The sequence below is a fragment of the Pistacia vera genome, unplaced genomic scaffold (assembly GCF_008641045.1).
Source record: "Pistacia vera cultivar Batoury unplaced genomic scaffold, PisVer_v2 Contig211, whole genome shotgun sequence".
Lineage (NCBI taxonomy): Eukaryota > Viridiplantae > Streptophyta > Magnoliopsida > Sapindales > Anacardiaceae > Pistacia > Pistacia vera.
Window position 1 is genome coordinate 877,782 of NW_022196015.1, and position 20,497 is coordinate 898,278.

The 20,497-nt window shown below is 34.1% G+C and overlaps 1 protein-coding gene across 1 annotated transcript; it reads left to right on the forward strand.

Moving 5' to 3' along the window:
• Positions 1–15,465: 15,465 nt before the first annotated feature.
• LOC116129417 (germin-like protein subfamily 1 member 11) lies at positions 15,466–16,263 on the forward strand. The gene is made up of 2 exons (XM_031415162.1): positions 15,466–15,589; positions 15,700–16,263. Exons 1-2 carry the CDS (start codon positions 15,466–15,468, stop codon positions 16,248–16,250), a joined length of 675 nt encoding a protein of 224 aa, XP_031271022.1. The 3' UTR covers positions 16,251–16,263.
• The last annotated feature ends 4,234 nt before the right edge of the window (positions 16,264–20,497 follow it).

Below are 20,497 nucleotides of genomic sequence, written 5' to 3' on the forward strand. Positions count from 1 at the left end.
CGATGCTGCATCCACCATAGTTTGCACATTCACCATCAATCTGTTATAAAATGTTTGGACTTGCATCCAAACTGGCAGCCCATGATGTGGACACCTTTTCAGTAATTCTTTGTATCTCTCCCAAGCCTCATACAATGATTCCGACGGAGGCATGCTTACGCTTTATTTGGCATCTAAAGCATATGTTCATCTTTCCTCAATCGGAATACGAGGATATGCTTACACATTTTCCATCCTATCTATATGCATCTCTAAAATTTTATGGCATGTAAATACATGTTTTAGTGAGCTTAATACTTTTGATTCATCTATGGATTATCAATCCATTTACATTACCTCTTGCTTACATTCATCATCTTGAAACATATATTACATTGCATCTTCATGCCATTTCATAACATTAATCATGCATTCTCATCCATGACCATGTATATCTTTCAAAGATCATCTAACTAATGGGTAAACATTAGTACATGGCTTAATTACAACAATACATTAATAATCAATTCATAATCATAAGAATTGATCATGTTAAATCTTAAACTTTAATAACCAGAAGTTTATTCTTCAGGCCATATTCCATCCATTTCTCAAACGAATTGGCTCTTGGCGTAACATAAAGTTATAAGGCTATGTCTTAACTTTCTAATGCTTCAAGAATCATCTCATTTCTATTTTTATAAGTCAAGTTATGGTCGAAATACTTAAGCATGTTTAACATAACCCCTAAAATTGCCAAATCCGAATTTTTCATATTAAACCATGCCATATCAACTTCTATTGACAATTAACAAATGCGTCAACTTATGGATCAATTAAACCTCCCCTTAATAGTCTTTAACATCTTAAAAGAAGTGTAAAGACTCATTCCCATGATCATCCATCATTGCTATAATATTGTAAGTTAATGCAAACAACACATCAACACTTCTAGTAGCAACCATTCAACACCATGTTGCCTCCAATACTACAAGTTTTGCCACAATCAACATCAATACTTCATTTTCTTCAATTAAAGACAACTCATAAAACATAAATGCAATAACTTTATGTATAATGAATTCAAGGCAATAAATAACATGAATGAGTTCAACTACACTTGCCATCATCTAATTATATGCTCTAAAGCCTTAATTTAAGGTTTCATTAAAATCTACAAACCCTAACATAATTGCTAAAGTCATGGGAGGTTCTTCCTTACCTTTTTAAAGAATTCCCCCACCAAATCCTTTGCCTTTATCTTCTTTTACACCTTATTCCTACATATATAACATTATACCTTAACATCTACCTCAAATCTTCAAATCACTTCAAAACTAGGTTTTTATTACTTACCTTAAACCCTTCAATTTGAAGATCCAAGGCTCCTATCTTGTTCTCCTTGAAAAGTTATGCAAAACTCATTTAAAACTTAGAGAGAGGAAGCTTGTTTCATGGAAGATGTGAGAGAAAATGGAAGAAAAGTTGAAGAAATGATATCTCCCTTGGCTTGAACGAATTTCCTATCATTTATAGGAAAATATTTGATTAATTTTCCAAAATTATGTACTGGCCCAATTATTTTAATTGTATAACTCATAAGTCCTTAATTCTTCATATAAGGGCATTTTGGTCATTTGGCACTAAACATAATTATTACTTAATTAATGCCATTAAATGCAATTAAGCCTACTCATCCTTGACTTTTGCAATGCTTATCCATAGCAAAATGACTATTTTTCCCCTAATACCCTTTTATGGATAATTGATTCATACCATTCCAAATGAATTGATTATTGATGAGAATGCAAAATGTCATATTGACCCCCTTAATGTCTAGTCTTTTATACTTATTTGTTCCCTAAATGTACTCATTATTATTCTATTTTGATTTAGGATGCAAATGGAGGCGTTAAATGCAAAACAGAACTAATTAGGTGAATTCAGACAGTTTTGACATCACTTCGTAATCTGGGCATAACTCTCTCATCCGAGATTCGATTGAGATGATTCAAAAAGGTGTGGAACCCTAAGAAAGAGATCCAGAACTTTCAGGTTTTGAGTTTGGAGAGATACTCGCTGCATCAAGGTTATAATTGGGTTTGAAGTTGACGCACCTGCACTACCGACGTTCTAGAACATTCCGCCTTGTCATTCAAGTTAAAGAGGCAGTTTATTATTGGAAGATTTGAAGACCTGTTGCACGCAAGTTATAGCTGGACACACCACTTTCCTATTTTATTTTAGGACTTTATTTTATTTTCATAATTAGAATCAGATTAGGATAAATGTTATTTTAGGATATTAGAATATTTTGAGGAGATTTAGTAGAATTCAAATACTTGAATGGGATATGTTTAAAAGGAGAGAGAGAGATCAGATTGAGAGATCACAGATGCCTCTCTTTCTCTCTTCTGGAATTTATTTTCTCTTTTCGAGTTTGGATTACGGCCATGAGCAGCTAAAACTTTCATAACTTGGTCGAAGGAAACGGAGACCTCGGAATCAATAAAACTGTAAGATCTAATCTAATTTTTTACTATTCAATTTATGTTTTGAGTATTGGATGTTCTTCTATGCATATTGTCATGATTGTTGCATTTAATTACTAGGAGGCCTACTTGTTTATTATTTGTTGCAATCTACTGCTAAGTTAGATATCAAATCCATAACTGTTTGATCCCTTTAACTTGTGAAGTAATTAAGGATCAAGAGTTTGCTGCGTCAGGAATTATTAAGTCTTAAGAAGAACATTTGACTGAATTAAATATAACCACTTGTGTTTGTGTTATTCAGCTTCATCGATCTCTCTAGGTCTTAAGGCTGCTACTAGATTAAATCTTTAGTACTTGTCTAGGGTTGTTTGGTAGTAAGATTAATTAGATAGCTTATTTCCTAATTAATTATAACTAAGGAGAGATAGGAAAATAGTTCCAACAGTGAATACTCAAAGTAAGAATTGATTTATTTTTGCATCAATGATCAGTTGTAAGATTCCGATGGTGGATGTTGACTTATACCAAGTTTCGTTATTTTGATTGATTTCGGTAATTTAGGTTGAATTTCTTTTCTGAAATTGTTTTTGTTTTTACTCAAATCCCCCCCATACTGGTTCACGTAACATAAAACTCAGCTAGACACTCTCTGTGGGAATGATCCCTACTCACACTACTACGTGTATTTTTAGGGTCTTAATTCTGGGTGCCTACGACAGCACACCAACTATTTTGCCCTTTGTTAGATTTTATGCTTTTTAAGATAAAATTAATCTAAAGGACTATTTTGAGTTGGGAACATACCTTTGACATCTTGGGTATTACACTCCAAACATGCATAAGTGTTTTAGATCCTTGTATGGGTTGTTTATTTTACGCAAATCTGTTTTATACATTTTAAGTTTATGCATGTAAACAATATAATATGTGCTTGGATTTTGGGATGTGGAAGTGATCTTTTCGTTTTAAAATACATTTTTTCACAGCACGAAGACGGTCACTTGCCAACATGAGCAACAACTCAATCCCATTGTGGCCACAATTTTAGTGAATTGCACTGTGAGATAACTTCTCCCGTACCCAAGAGTGATGAATCTTTTGTCGATCCACCATAGTCTTGATACACTCTTGATGCAGCCAATCACTACTATATTGATAGCTCTAAATAGATCTGTGTTGGGCTAGTGTCAAACTACACCAATCAGTGCACAAGGTGCTCCGATGATCTCAAGTCTAAGGATCAGATGCACCACCATCCGTTAGAGGATTTCTTCCATAGACACTGGGGTTACTATCTATATGGAATCCTCCGGTTGGTTAGTCTAGTGAACTTGCCTACAACAAGCACCCATGTGTTGCACCAAGTTGTCAGCAAAAAACCTTGACAAGTGAAATCAGTCACTGCCTTTCGATAAGGTCATTCAACACTATAATAGCCTTATTATATTATCTGTGCCCTTGGTCAGAATAATATTGGGGCTATGGATGTTTCTAGAATGGCCACCATATGTGCTCATAGGGTTCTCACTATCAAGATTTGAAACACTTGATATCCTCGTCACGGTTCTACCATCCTAAGGATATATATCAATACATACAACTATGATTTACATGATATAGTAGATAATGCCCTTTGTATTGATTAATAAACATTATTACAAAGAGTCAATTCCACAATAATTGATTGGTTCTAAGGCACCTACTCTAACAGTCTCAACTAAGGCTCACCTCATACTAGTAGCGAGCCAGACGATACTTCAATTCCAAGGTCAAGAACAGGGACTTTGAAGTGGGCGACCTAGTCCTCAAAAAGGTTGCTTGGGTACACAAAACCCAAACTTGGGGGCACTTGGGCCCAAATGGGAAGGTCCATTCAGGATCTTCGAAAAGCTCACACTAGGAACCTTCCACTTGGAACACCTCAATGGTGAAGCCGTACTGCAAGCATGGAACGCCGAGCATTTTCGAAGGTATTACCAATATGCAGCTCGGGTTCCAGTCATGGTTTGTTTTCTCTCATATATCTATTGTAAGGTCATTTATGGCCAAAATATTATCAATAAAAAGAGGTATTATTCATGGACTTTACTTTGTTTGTCATTATTTATTTATTTTGTTTGTCATTTATTATCTTTTGTTTCAAAAATTGCGACCTACATGATCGCATCTTGTAGCTTAGCTTGATAAGCCATGCCAAAATCCAACTCGTTAAGGGTTAAATTTCCCAAACCATAGTCTCGATACACTTCTCAATGTAGCCAATCACTACCGTATTGATAGCTCTAAATAGAACTATGTTGGGCTAGTGTCAAACTACACCAATCGGTGCACAAGGCGCTCCAGTGATCTCAAGTCTAAGGATCACATGCACCACTATCCGTTAGAGGATTTATTCCATAGACACTGGGGTTAACATCCGTATGGAATCCTCTGGTGGGTCTGTCCAGTGAACTTGCCTTTAACGAGCACCCATATGTTACACGAGGTTGTCGACAAACAACCTTGACAAGTGAGATCAGTCACTACCTTTCGACGGGTCGTTCAACGCTAGGATAGTCTTACCGTATTATCTGTGCCCTTATTTCAGAATAATACTAGGGCTACGGACATTTCTAGAATTGCCATCAAATGTGATCATAGGGTTCTCACTACCAAGATTTGAAACACTTGATACCGTCGTCATGGTTCTACCATCCTAAGGACATATATCAATACATATAATATGATTTATGTGATATAGTAGAATATGCCTTTTATTGATAAATAAACATTTATTACAAAGTCAATTTTACAATAATTGATTGGCTCTAGTGTATTTACTCTAACAACCTCCCACTTACACTATAGCCAATCATTCATGTATTTAATACCGAATGACCTTAAGTGTTTTTAATGCTTCTGCTATGATAGAGGCTTCATTAGTGGATCGACGAGATAGTCATCAGTATGCACTTTACTTATCTATACATCTTTCCTCTCAACCATTTCTCTGATGAGATGAAAACGTTTGAGTATGTTTCTGGACTTCTAGTGAGACCGTGATTCCTTTGCTTGAGCAATTGCTCCATTGTTGTCACAATAGACATTTATCGAATCAACAATCATGGAAACCACACCAAGTTCAGTGACAAACTTCTTAATCCAAACTACTTCCTTGGCCGCATCGAATAATGTAATATACTCAACCTTTATTGTAGAGTACGCGACAGTGCTTTGCTTGGAGCTCTTCCAGCTCACTGCACCGCCATTGAGACAAAATAGAAACCCTAATTACGATCGATAATCATCTTTATCCATTTGGAAACTAGCATCATTATATCCTCTTACAGTGAGCTCATCTTCCCTTCCATAAACTAAGAACATGTCCTTAGTACTCTTCAAGTAGTTAAGGATGTTCTTGATATCTATCCATTGACGCTCACCTAGATCCAATTGATATCTGCTACAAGTATTTAACGCACATGAGACATCAATCCGAGTACATAACATGGCATAAATGATGGATCCAATTGCTGACGTATATGGGATCCTCTTCATTCTATCTCTATCATCGTGTGTTTTAGGACACATATCCTTAAAGAGATAGACACCATGTGACATCGAAAGAAATCCCTTCTTGCATTCTTCCATACTGAATCTCTTCAGTACCTTGTCAATGTACGTACTCTGACTTAGGCCAAGCAACCTACGTGATCTATCTCGGTAGATCTTTATTCCGAGGATGTAGGCTACTTCTCCTAAGTCATTCATGGAGAAGCACTTAGATAACCAAGTCTTTACCAACTACAAGTTCGGTATATCATTCTCAATTAGAAGTGTAATACTTTCTCTCTAGCTAGTATATGTTAGAGTAGATGTGTAATAACTCCTTTATACTAGGATACTCATAGAAATACATAAAGTAAAATACATTTATATCAACAAAAGTAGATGGGCCCAAAATTTTCTTTTAGTATATGTAAACATTTTACTAAAAGTTATCAAAAACAGTGGACATTGTAGCTATTGCTCCTCACTTATCGAATCCAATCCGACCGCGTCCTCACCTAGATCCTGTAAACACAAAGAAAAACAACGGGGTGAGCACAAAAATAATGCTCAGTAAGTAAATCCTCTACTCATCTATCCCCGTAACTCTTTTTCTTAATTCTTTCCTTACACACTTCTCGTCTCATTTATTTTCTCTTTCTGTTTCTCTTTCACATAGCTCTCTTTTATTAATTTTCTATTGTAAGTCATGACCTCATCTTACTGAAGGCACGGCCGGGTGGAGTTCACAAAGCACCAACCCGCTCTTCGTAACTGTACTCATTCTCTCTTTATTCTTTCTCACTTGAATTTCATGACCTCATCTTACCAAAGGCATGGCCGGGTGGAGTTCACAAAGCACCAACCAGCTCTTTGTGTTTTTCTCATTCTCTCTACTCTTAGAGTAGTTCATTCACAGAGTTTTCTACTCTTTCTCAAGCTACTTCTCAATGCACAATTAATGTATAAGGATGGTTCAAGCTTAAAATTTCTTACTTAAGGCACTTATGAAATGCACAAATGCAATGTTGCATCAAGATAGTCATTCTGCATAGGTCACACTCAAGAAGGCATAACTTGGGTTATACACATCAGATTGCTACAGTTTTAGTCTTATTTTAAAGCTTAGAGACAGGTCTACAACTTTTATGTTTTGGTCTGTAATACCCAAGATATCAAAGGTATGTTCCTAACTCAAAATAGTCCTTTAGATGTTAATTTTATGTTAAAAAGCATAAAATCTAACTAAGGGCAAAATAGTCAATTCATTTGGAACGGTATGAATCAATTATCCATAGAGAGGCTTAGGGGCAAAATGGTTATTTTGCCTATGGATAAGCATTGAAAAAGTCAAGGATGAGTAGGCTTCATTGCATTTAATGGCATTAATTAAGTAATAATTATGTCTAGTGTGAAATGACCAAAATGCCCTTATATGAAGAATTAAGGACTTATGAGTTATACAATTAAAATAATTGGGCCAATTGCATAATTTTGGAAAATAAATGAAATATTTTCCTATAAATGAGATGAAATTCGTTCAAGCCAAAGGAGAGAGCCTTTCTTCAACATTTCTTCCATTTTCTCTCAAATCTTCCATGAAACAAGCTTTCTTTCTCTAGGTTTTCAAGGAGTTTTGCATAATTTTTCAAGGAGAACAAGATAGGAGCCTTGGATCTTCAATTTGAAGGGTTTAAGGTAAGGATTAAAAACTTTAGTTTTGATGTGATTTGAAGATTTGAAGTAGATGTTGAGGTATAATGTTATATATGTAGGATTAAGGTGTAAAAGAAGTCAAAGGCAAAGGATTTGTTGGAGGAAGTCTTTAAAAAGGTAAGGAAGAACCTCCCATGACTTTAGGGTTTATGCTAGGGTTTGTAGATTTTTATGAAACCTTAAATTAAAGCTTTAAGGCATAGAATTAGTTGATGGCAAGTGTAGTTGAACTCATTTATTCTACTTATTGCCTTGAATTCATTATACATGAAGTTATGTATTTATGTTTTAGAGGTGGGATTTGATGAAGAAAATGAAGTGTGGATACTGATTGTGGCAAAAATTGTAGTATTGGAGGCCACATGGTGTTGAATGGTTGCTATTAGAAGTGTTGATGTGTGTTTGCATTAGCTTACAATGTTATAGCAATAATGGATGATTATGGGAATGAGATTTTACACTTCCTTTAAGATGTTAAAGACTATTAAGGGGAGTTTATTTGATCCATAAGTTAACCTATTGGTTAATGTCAATGGAATTGATGTGGCATAGTAAATATGAAAATTCGGATTTAGTGGGCTTAGGGGTTTTGTTAACCTGGTTCGTATTTTGACCATAACTTGAGTTATAAAAATCAAAATGAATAGATGTTCTTGAAGCATTAGAAAGCTAAGACACATACCTATAACTTTTATGTTTATGCCAAGAGCCAATTTGTAAACCCGCGTTATTATTCCAATGCCTTAAGGTATGAAATTTACTTTTCAAGTAATTTTCTTTTTTTGAATGGAAGGGTAAAATGGTCAATTTACATGTATTTCGAGATGTGGCCATTATTAAGTGTAAGGGTGATGTCATTGAAGAGAAATGAGGGTAGAATGGTTATAAAGTTGATTGATATGGTTAAATGGCGTAAACAGTAACCAGGGTATAATGGTCTTTTCATACAAAACATATGATTAAGTGTCCATAAAAGCGCACCAAGGGTAAATTAGTCATTCACCTAATGGGATTGCTTAATGGATAAGTGTTTCAAAGAAGTCAAATGGCATTAAATGAGTGCTTATCTTTATGTTGTGGTGGAATGACCAAACGCCCTTATATGAAAATTTATGCCAAATGACCCTTATACCTAACTTTTATTGACCAATCACATTAGAGCAACAATTGAATAAATATTACAAGGTTTAAAGAGAGAGGTAGTCGGCCTTGTACACCCCAAACATATCATCTTCTTCTTCATCTCTCAAATCCACCATAAAAGCCACTAATCCAAGCTTTTATTCTCAAATTTTCTTAGGATTTCAAGTTGATTTTCAAAGGAGATCACCATCCACCTTGAAGAACTTCAATTTCAGGGTTAAAGGTGAGTTTCAAAACCCTATTTTTTCTGAATTTTTTAGTTAAAAGAGAAATTCATAAGTGGTTGTGTGTGTAAGGTAGAAAGGTGAAACTTTGGAGCCAAGGAGAGTACCTTTGTGTTTGAATACTAAGGTAAGGAAAAAAATCTCCCTTAGACTACAATTGATAACACCTAGGGTTTATGAAACTTACATTTATTTATGTTAATATGAGTGTGATAGCTATGTTTTGGTTTGGTTGTTTAAATGGTGTGTTGATTGGTGGTATGTGTGATGTGGAGGATGATTATGCCATTAAGAGATTTGTAGTTGGCGATGTTTTGGCACTTTTTGGTTCGTAAAAAGGGAGGTTTTTTATGGGCTTTTTACTAAGAATGATATGGCAAATGATATGAATGTGCAAATGAAGGTGCATGGTTAAAATGAATAGAATTCGGATTTGGCTTTTTGAGACTTATACTGTACATGCTTCACTGAATCAGTCATACCTGAAGTTATAGAAGTCTGATTGAGTTGATTCTTGAAGTGATAAAAAGTTGAGAAACAGACCTAAAACGTTTATGTTTTAGCCAAAAATAAATTCGAATAGAAGATAATGGAAAAATTGCTTGAAAGTAACGAACTGTATGGCATCCACTTCTTAATGGAAATTCCATTTGTTTCTAACTAATAAACCCCTGAATAATCTTACTACTGAAATCTTGTATTGTATGAGAAATTGAATGAATTAAGTTAAGGAGTTTAGTAGGAGATATAGTATGATTGAGCATGGAATATGTTAGTCCATATGTTTGCATTAATGGTAATGCATATAGCTTATTTAGTTGTTATGAAAAATTTATGAATGTTAAAGAATGAATTCCATGAGTCTCTTGAGGTTAAACCAAGATCAGGGAATGGAATTCTTATGGAAACCATGAGTCCTTTGAGGTGACGACCAAGAACACGGTAATGGTTTAAATGAATCCGATCGGAAACAAACAAAGAAACCATCAAGTATAAAGACAAAGAAATAAGCATGCCATGTACATGATATTTCATAAGTCATATATGTTCTATGTTATATTATGTATGATTATGTTATGACTTATGTTTGAGAAAAGTCCAAAGTGTATGATATGTTTTATGAACTTGTTATGTTAAAGAATGAAGGTCATATTTTGTAGGTAGGTAAGGTCCTAAGTAATATACTTGTAAAATGATGTATAATGAACCTTAATAGTTTATAAATGGCCATATTCCTTACTGAGCGATTAGCGCTCACCCCACGAAATGTTTTAAATGTTTTGCGGTAAGGATTAAGGCATGAAGCTGGGAGAGGATTCCGAGGGACGCTATAGCATGAAGGATGTTTTTAATTATGACTTTTGAATGGTTTTGCTAGATTTAGTGTAGTAATATGTTTATATCTCATAATGCAGTAAATATGTCCATGTATTAGGAGTATATATGTTTGTGTTAATAAAAGAAATCAAATTGCCAGTAATTTTGTAAAAGTGTGTATGTTCTCGTAAGATACTATGGATTGATAATGTACTCCAAGAAGGAAACTATTTTTTTACTTGTACAATGAACTTAATATAGTTTAGAAATTAAAATGTTTTAAAATAAAAATAGATATATTTTTAAACTACAAGTTTATTCTTTTAATAGGATTAAAATAAACTTCTTTCCTAGCGTGCGTTTTCTAGGTTCTCAATGGCCAAGGGATACTTAGGAAATACTCGGCTAGGGGGATTTTACACAATTCGTTTGAGGAAAGGATGGAAAATGGCCTAAAGCATAAACTGGTTATTAAAGTTTAAGATTTAACATAATCAATTCTTATGATTATGAATTGATTATTAATGTATTATTGTAATTATGCCATGTACTAATGTTTACCCATTAGTTAGATGATCTTGAAAGATATACATGGTCATGATGTCAATGCATGATTAATGTTATGAAATGGCATGAAGATGCAATGTAAACATGTTTAAGATGATGTATGTGAGCAAGAGGTAATGTAAATGGGTTGATAATCCATAGATGAATTAAAAGTATTAAGCTCACCAAAATATGTTTACATTCCATAAGATGTTAGAAATGCAAATAGACATGATAGAGATGCATATAGACATGATGGAAAACGCGTAAGCATATCCTCGTAATCGGTTGAGGAAAGATGAATATATGCTTTAGATGCTAATAACGCGTAAGCACGCCTCCCTGATATATGAGCTCAGATGAAATTTGAGGCTAGATGATATGAAGTGCTTAAGATGCTAAGAAAGGTCCGATCGGCTAGACGTTAAATGTTTCATATGCATTTAGTTGCATTACAAGAGTTATGATGTTATTTACATCATGAGATGATTTATACTCATGTTAGATGATTTTAGATGTTATGTCATGACATGTGATGTGTGTGTACTATGTTTACATACTTATTTATGTGTACACATTGATGTTTATCTAGCCATGAGATAAAATGATGAAAAGCATATGAATTAGTAATAAAGGGGAAGTATCCTAGATGTAAAAGATAAGTGATGTGTTAATAATATGTTTTAATAAAGATAAATAGTACATTCAGAATGAAACCGATCATTCCTTACTGAGCGATTAGCGCTCACCTTTCATTGTTGATTGCTTTGCAGGTGACTAGAAGCGAGGGATGCTAGAGACATCGGACTACACGTGAGGGGAGATGATTTATTGTCATCTCGTGTTTTTATCTTGATATAAATAATGTAAATGATAAATATTTGTGAAATACCTTTGGAAGCTTCCACCTATAAATTTGTTTGAGGTATAGTCGTAAAGTTGGATCCTGCGTGACATTTTATATGCATGTTTTGGATATTATTATTATTATCCTTATACAGATTTTTTCTAAATACAACTCGTTCTCCAGACATGTATCCTCGGGATTCTCATTGAGGGATATTCAGAGGATACCTGACTGGAGGGGGGTTTTACATGGTCTCAACCAATTCAATCTGCAAGATTCCTAAAAATCACTCAAAATGTCACGGCTGTGACAAGGCAACCATTGTAACATGTTCTCACTTAGGCATTTCATCAAACATTACTTGTGCATAAACAAACCCTAATTTAATTATCATTCAATTTGTTTCTCAACCATCCAAAAATGTGAGAAAATCTCTCTTGTAGCATCACCATACCTACACGGCAAACACACTCCCAAAATTTCCTCCAATTCTTCCAATTTCAACCCATCATCAAACCATCACATACACTTCTCATATTCAAATATATCCAACAACAAGCATAATTCATCATCAATCTCATCTCATTTCTCAGTAACCATAACATATGCAAATTTAAAAGAAATCTCTACTCACTTGAATTCTTAAACTTTAATTTGAGTTGGATTTTGAGTGGAATTTACTTACCTTATGCTTGAGTCTTCTCTACTAAGCTCTCTACTCTTGTTGGATTCAAAACTTCTTCTAACCCTAAGCATAAACTTTATAAGAACTCAACTTTTACACAAATAAATCTTAGATAAAGAGCATGAATTCTTACCTTCTGAAGTCTTGAATCAAAACCCTATTAAAAATCACTCAAAAGCCCTCAAAATCCTTTGAGGATTGAATGAAAATTTGAGAGAAAATGGGGGAGTAGTGTGGCGGTGGAATGAAGGAAATAAGGGTTACAAACCCTTATCATCTTATTTTATAAACTCACTTTTCCATTTTGCCCTTACACTTTTTTGAAAATTTTATCCTTGTCCCGTAGTCAATTACCATAATGCCCTCATTTTTATTGCATTCTTTATGAAGTTCTACCTCTTTTCACTCCCCACTTTTTCAACTAATTTTGAGTGAAAAGACCATTTTACCCTTAATACAAGTTTAAGGCATTTTCCTCATATTCTCTTAAAATAACTTTAATAAAAATTAACTAAGGGCTGTAAAACATAATTTAAACCATGTACCTCCATGTTGGGCATTACAAGATGACCTAAAGCCAATTAATTATTGTAGAATTGACTCTTTGTAATAATGTTCATTGATCAATAAAAGGCATTTTATTCTATATCGCGTAAATCATCATTGCATGCATTGATATATGTCTTTAGAATGGTAGAACCGTGACGAGGGTATCAAGTGTTTCAAATCTTGATAATGAGAACCCTATGAGCATATATGGTGGTCATTCTAGAAACGTCTATAGCCCGAGTATTATTCTAAATTAAGGGCACAGATAATATGGTAAGGCTATCATGGTGTTGAACGACCCTGTCGAAAGGCAGTGACTGATCTCACTTATCAAGGTTGTTTGGTGACAACCTGGTGTAACACATGGGTGCTTGCTACAGGCAAGTTCTGTAACGCCCCGCTTGAGGTACGTTGTTATTGTTTCCTCTTTCGCCCTTAATCGAGTTGGTTTTTTTTTTAATATTGTTTGATTGACATTAGTATGAGTGTTGTGTGGATTAATAGCCTTGAAATGGGTTAAAAATGGAAGAAGTGTTGTATGCCGAGCTTCGCCGGGGCGAAGAAGCATCTTCGCCGCGGCGAAGATATGTTGAAACCACCGGAAAACTCTCTGAGAAATTCCGAGGGTTGCGGCTATAATTGGCTTCCAGGAAAGCAAGAAAATGGTCTATTATAAAATAGCTATATGAAACGATGTGTTGCAGTGGAATATGATGTTATAGAAATCATTGCTTTACTTGATTAGAAACATTTCAGATCTTAACAGAATGAACTACAAACAAAAAGAGCTTCTGTCATTACTCAAAACTTTTCCTAAGGGCATTAAACATGAACCTAACATTAAGAAGAAGCCAATAATGAAAAATCCACTCAGAAAGACAGGAACCAAAGACTACAAAAGACACATGATTCAATACATCATATTTTCAAAGAAAAACCATTCTGTACAACAAAGCATAAGGGTCAAAAAGATTTATCATTTTTGGCTCTCTGCTGCTAAAGTTTAATCATATTTAAAGAGGAAATTGAGTTGATTACAAGCAGAATGAATAATATCTGAATTAAAGTGACTGGATTACATTATTTATCAGATTAATATTAGATAATATTATAGATAGAGTATTTTAGTACTTTTCCTTGGTGATTAGCTTCGTGTATAGACTGACACTTATCCTTTTGGTGATTAACTTTGTGTATAGATTGAAGCTTATCATGTTAGCCTCTTGTGCCTATTTAACTTGTATTTCTTTGTAATCATTACTTGAACATATTATATACAAGCTGCAGAATTTTCAATTAACAGATTAACTTTTCTATCATGAATAATACTTTTCTGCTAATTGTAATGCATGTAACTCAAGAATAAGAAAGCCGTGATGTGGAATATCGGGTGGCTTGGCGGCTGGCGAAACCATGGCCACATGTGGTGTGGCTGGTAGTGTAGTGGGAGGCAAGGGATTGGTGGTTGGCCGCACTTTGGTAGTGCCTTATGAATGGTGGCAGTGCGGTTGCGAGTGCTAGTGGAAGAGGATAGACTGCGGTGGTGCAGTTGAGAATAGGAACTCATTTAACAGAGTAATAATGAAATTTGAAAACCAAAAATATTACAAATCAATTTGACAAAACCACCGGTTGAGCATATTCATTTAAAAGATCATAATGAAATTCTTATGCAAAATACCTGTTATACATTGGTTCTACAAATATTTATTCTACTTCCTATTAATTAATTGTAGTTTGTTATTTCAATTGCAAATTTGCAATAAAAGTGAAAATGATTATACCAAAAGAAGTAAAGGCTAAAGCACAAATTAGCTTCCAGTGACAACTATAGAGAGATAAATTGAATTAGTAATTCAATCAGAAACAACTAATAGGAAATTAACTTACATGCATTAGCTAACTTATACAAAATAAATCACTCGCATCAATCTTGAGCCCAAATAGCGTATACGAAAATATAAACCCTCCTAGAAGTTATGTTAATATATAAACAAAGATAAGAATTATATTAGAAACTTCGAGGTTTAGAGGCCAAAATTCACTCAGAATTTGAAATCCATCGTTTTCGTTGAATAAATATGAAACACTCACCTGTTTTTGGTGTAACTTCCCTCTTTTATTATTTGTTTCTGAGGTCTATTTCCACACAGCTAGATAGCTTGCTACTCTTTCATGTTTAGATAAATTCATGTTTTATCTTCGTGCACTTTCAGCCCATGTGAGATACGAAAATTCAATGGTCAATTCCACGTGAAAAAATGTACTAAACTTAAGCATACTAATTAAACAACAATTAAAAAAGGAGCTGCTGGTCGAAGAATTAATCATCAATTGCTTGTAGCTTTGAAGGGAAAGACTCACCAGGCATCTCACACATAATCCAACCAATGCAGTAGCACATTCAAATGAATTAAACCAGCCTACACAATAACCATGAAAACTGTTCATTTACTTGTAGCTTTTGTTCTCTTAGCTTCGGCTTCACCACTGGCCTTTGCCTCAGACCCTGGCCCTCTTCAGGATTTCTGTGTAGCAATCAACAACACCGGGAATGGCGGTGTGTATGATCTTAATTTCTTTAACAATTAATCATAAACGTTTCTGCTATTTGACACATTATTTTGACTAGTTTTTTTTTTTGTTTTTTTTTTGTTTTTTTTCATCTAGTGTTTGTGAATGGGAAGTTCTGCAAGGACCCAAGGCTTGTAACTGCAGATGACTTCATCTTTCAAGGGCTTAACATTCCAAGACCCATAAACGATCCAGTTGGTACAACAGTCACCCCTGTAAATGTTGAGCAATTCCCAGGACTCAACACTCTTAGCGTAGCTTTAAATCGAATTGATTATGCACCAAATGGTGGCGAAAACCCACCACACCTTCACCCTCGAGCATCAGAACTCTTTCTAGTCCTGGAGGGCACTCTTTTAGCTGGATTTGTCACATCGCTCCCAGAATATAAACTCTTCACAAAAGTCCTCAACAAGGGGGACATATTTGTCTTCCCACAAGGATTAATTTACTTCCAAGTGAACTTAGGCAAAACTAATGCAGTCGGCTTTGCTTATTTTGAAAGCCAGAACCCTGGTATCATTATAGTAGCCGATGCAGTCTTCGGATCGAATCCACCCATTAATCCTTTCATTCTGGCCAGGGCATTCCAGCTGGATCCAAATGTGGTGAAAAATCTTCAAGTAAAGTTCGGGAATAACAGTTAAGTCTGCAGTAAGATACAAGTAATAAGAAGTCATATAGTAGTTGATTGTGATATGTATTAATAAGATGTTCCTTATCATGGTTTGCTTGATAATAAAGGGCTGCTACCTGCTGAGATTGCAGTTCTGTTGATAATCACTGTGATGTGAAGTTGATGTTTACCAATAAAGTTTGCTCATCTCTCATAACGGAAAAAAAAAAAAAAAAGCTCATAAATTATTTGATTGTGATATGAAGTTTGAAAACAAAAAGCTCAGCAATAAATACTGTAACAGTTGGCCAAACACTCCTAACCTCTTACTGCATTGTCTCTCATAACAGGGCTAATGCTACAATAATCATGGATAAAGACTCACATAAATCTTTTCCAATCTAATTGATTCTCACGATGAATTTCGCCTAAAAACAATACAGTCTGAGTGCAATACCCCATACTTTTTTGTATGGAATTTTATTAAATTTTATTTTATGATTCTGAGGGTAAAGTGTAAGAATTTAAATTTAGGGGTGTTCAAAAGTGATTAACCGAACCGGTTAACCGCTTTTTTGAACCGAACCAGTTTTTTGGTTTGGAAAAATTTCCGAACCGAAACCAAACCGGTTTGGAGGAAAAACTGGTTTTTCAGTTAACTGAAAAACCGGTTAACCAGTTTTGAACCGGTTTTCCCTTTTTTTATAAAACTTATTTTTTTATTTTTTCCTAAATTAAATTGTAAATATATATAATACATATCCAAATAAAAATTAAACATTCGTACATATCCATTGACTACTACTAACAATACATTAAAAATATTATCATTCATTTATTTAATATATAATATATTATATTATTATTTTTTATTTAATATATATATATATATTTGTAAAATCGGTTCAAAAAACCGGTTTCGATTAACCGCTTTTTTTTTCCCCGAATCAGAAATTCGGTTTTTTTAATTTTTCAAACTGTAATTGAAACGTTTTTTCGGTTAACCGGTTTTTCGGTTCGGTTTTTACATTTTTTTGAACACCCCTAGAGTATATAGCCGAAACAAGTGGAGGCTAAAAGAACATTTTCAGATATTTTGATGAACAGTGACCATTCAAAGAGAAGAAAAACGGAGAAGAAGAAGGAAAACAGAGGAAAAAGAGAGAGGAAAAGGAGAGAAGAAAAAGGAGAGAGAGAAAAGAGAGAGAGGAAGAAGAAAAGAAAGAAGGGAGAGAAAGATGAAACTGAGAATAAAGAGAGAGAGGAGAGAAGAAGGTGGTAGAGGTGACTAGAAAAGTGGCCGCCGGCGAGCAAAACTCCGGTGATCGGAGAGTGGAGGAAGATCAAGCATATGGGAGGTGAGTAAAGCTTAAAATTTCCCTCTTAGATGAGTTTTAGTTCATCAGATTTATGGTGATTATAATTGAGTGTAATAACATGAGATATTGGAAGATTGAGTTTAATACTGTTACATGATGGAAAACATATGTGTTTTGAAAACATAATTTGGTTAAAGATGTGACTTTGATATAAGGGTTCACTGTGTAAAAACTGACCATTTGGAATTTTGAAAATTGTTTGTATTTTAGTTTTTTTCTTTTAAGCTGAATTTCAGATATGTTGTTGTAGACTTCTTAAGGGGTGTTTAGAAATTTATGTCACCCAAAAACTCGAAGGATTGAGTTTTATATGGATTTTTGAACTTGCCTTATGAATTCTGGAATTTTCATTTTCTGCAGAACATGTATTTTTGGAAAATGATTTTATTATCTATTCTTGTCCAAATTGAGTGATTTTAAATTCTAGTGAATCCTATATGTGTCTAGTTTAATTCTGGAGAGTTTTATGAAGTTCGATCATAGGATAAATTGTTACGAATTTTACAAGTCAGAAACCTCTATTCTAGAAACAGTTAGCAGATTTGAATGAGTTGGAAGAAAATTGTGTTTTAATAGTTATTGATTCTAGAATGAGTTGAAAGAAAATTGTGTTTTAATAGTTATTGATTCTAGAATGACTTGAGAAAATTATGGGAACAACTTATGTGTCTCTAGAATGCCCAATTAAAATTATGGCTTGAATTGATTAATGAAATTTTTATGAAAAATCCGAGACCGACCGATGTTCGGTTATGAGACAGTTTTGTTAAAGAATAAGTTATGTTAATCTTTTGGAGTGTGAAGTGTCCAATGATTTTAATATTAAAGTGTTACCTTGAGAGACTTATGTATGGAGGATTTTTTTGGATTTTGTATATAGGGAGGCAAGCAAGGGCATTGTTAGAGGATTTTAATCATTTTTTCGGCTGAAAGGTCAAGCTCCAAAATGTGGGTGGAAAAATGTAAACCTTTAACGTTCATTTTAAAAAAGTTATATTTAAATGCTTATTTATACTTATTTATTGTTTTAAATTGCCTAATATGTTTGATTTCTTTATATAAATGAGCTTTATTGCAATGTTATTGTTGGAAATTGTTGATTGACATGAGATAGATGGAGTTTTGATGCTTTTGGGCAATAGTTTGAAAAGAAGTGAAAATGGGTTGAAATTGTTAGATTTGAAAATATTTGAGAACTAGCATTTTATATTTTTACCCGTTACATGAGGTGTTATGAAATTTATTATATGTTTATGAGAAAAATGTTTTGAGAATAAGTATGAGATGTTAGTGGTTTTCAAACCACCCTACATAGTACCCATCCTTCTCATGATATTGATTTGATTCTACGCATGCGTATGATTTGATATTGTCAGCCCAAGCGGGTCAAAGGCCTGAGCAAGGCAGATATCGTTACACATAATTTGATATTATCGGCCCAAGTGGGTCGAAGGCGCAAGCAAGGTAGATACCGCTACACAAGATTTGATATTGCCGGCCCAAGTGGGTTAAAGGCCCGAGTGAGGTAGATATCGCTACACATGATTTGGTTTGTCGGTCCAAGTGGGTCAAGGCCCGAGCGAGGCAGATATCGCTAGATAGGATATGATTGTGCTGGCCCGAGTGATGCTTGGTCTCATTGGGTCGAAGGCTTGAGCGGTGACCAATTTCGCCTAGCAGGATGGATTTAGTGGTTCAACTCATGCGATGTTAGATCTTGCCAGGTTGGACAGATTTACCCCTGGGTACTAGTTGGGTGAGAGTTTTCACATGTGATTGAGAAATGATTTAGAGATATCTATATATATATATATTAATATATCTATATATTATATATATATATATATATATATTATAATATATATATATATCAATAATCTATATATATCTATCATTTATTTGAAATGGAAATTTATAAATGCAAATGTTATCTGTATATGAAATATTTTGAGAAAATATATTTTTAGATAAACATGAGTATTGATTTGTTTACCATAATAGTTTTCAGAAAGAAGTTTTGAAATGAGAGACTTCAACATTTGTTATGAAAGATGGCTTATATTATAAAATGATGGAAATGAAAATTTATAAGCATGAATGTTTTATTGTATATTGAAATGTTATATAGCATACTAACCTATTCCCCACTCACTGAGCATTTCTAGCTCACCCCTCGTTTTCAAATGTTTTTCTTTTCCCCCACCAGGTCGAGGGGGAGATCGTGCAGAATAGTGAATCCCACTCAAGGTCGGGTCACATGACTTCATTTCATCATATGTTCCATAGTTGTGTTTCATTTTCCACCACAAAGTTTATATTTCCTCGTCATGTATTTAGTTCAGATTCTAGATTGTTAAAGATATGGGGAAAAAAATCTGATACCATATATTTCATTTTGTAAAAATTTCAGTTGCATTTGTTTATTTACAAATAATGTTATATTTGTAAAAATTTCATAGCAGAAGCAGGAATATTCAATGGAGTAGAGGATGCCATTGGAGAGGGAATTAGATAGACACTAAGAAAATTAATAAGGGCTAAACAAGCTAGAAAATTAATAGCAAATGGGTGAACCCTGCTTCAAATGGCATCTCTATAACTGTTTATACAGAAAAACACAAAGAGGTATGACAGAATAAGAAATTCAGCAAAAACTTCATTAGAGTGACTGAGTCACAGCCGGTTGATTAAGTCTTCTGTCTACATGTAAGTGGGGCGAAATTTCACGGCCTCATCTTGTGTCACTTCATCTTGGAATTTTTGTAGTCATACTAGTCAGTAGTATGATATTCCTTTCACTCACTAATTATGTTAGATAAGTTGCATCAACATTATCGAATTATATGATTAAATTATAAGAAAAAGCATTTTTTAATAGTCAGTTGCTTACCTTCATTAT

Bases quoted from the DNA above. Each gene is read 5' to 3' on its own strand.
- LOC116129417 (XM_031415162.1), top strand. From the start codon at position 15,466: ATGAAAACTGTTCATTTACTTGTAGCTTTTGTTCTCTTAGCTTCGGCT. The intron at 15,590-15,699 runs GTGTGTATGATC...TTTTTCATCTAG, and splicing joins CAACAACACCGGGAATGGCG to TGTTTGTGAATGGGAAGTTC.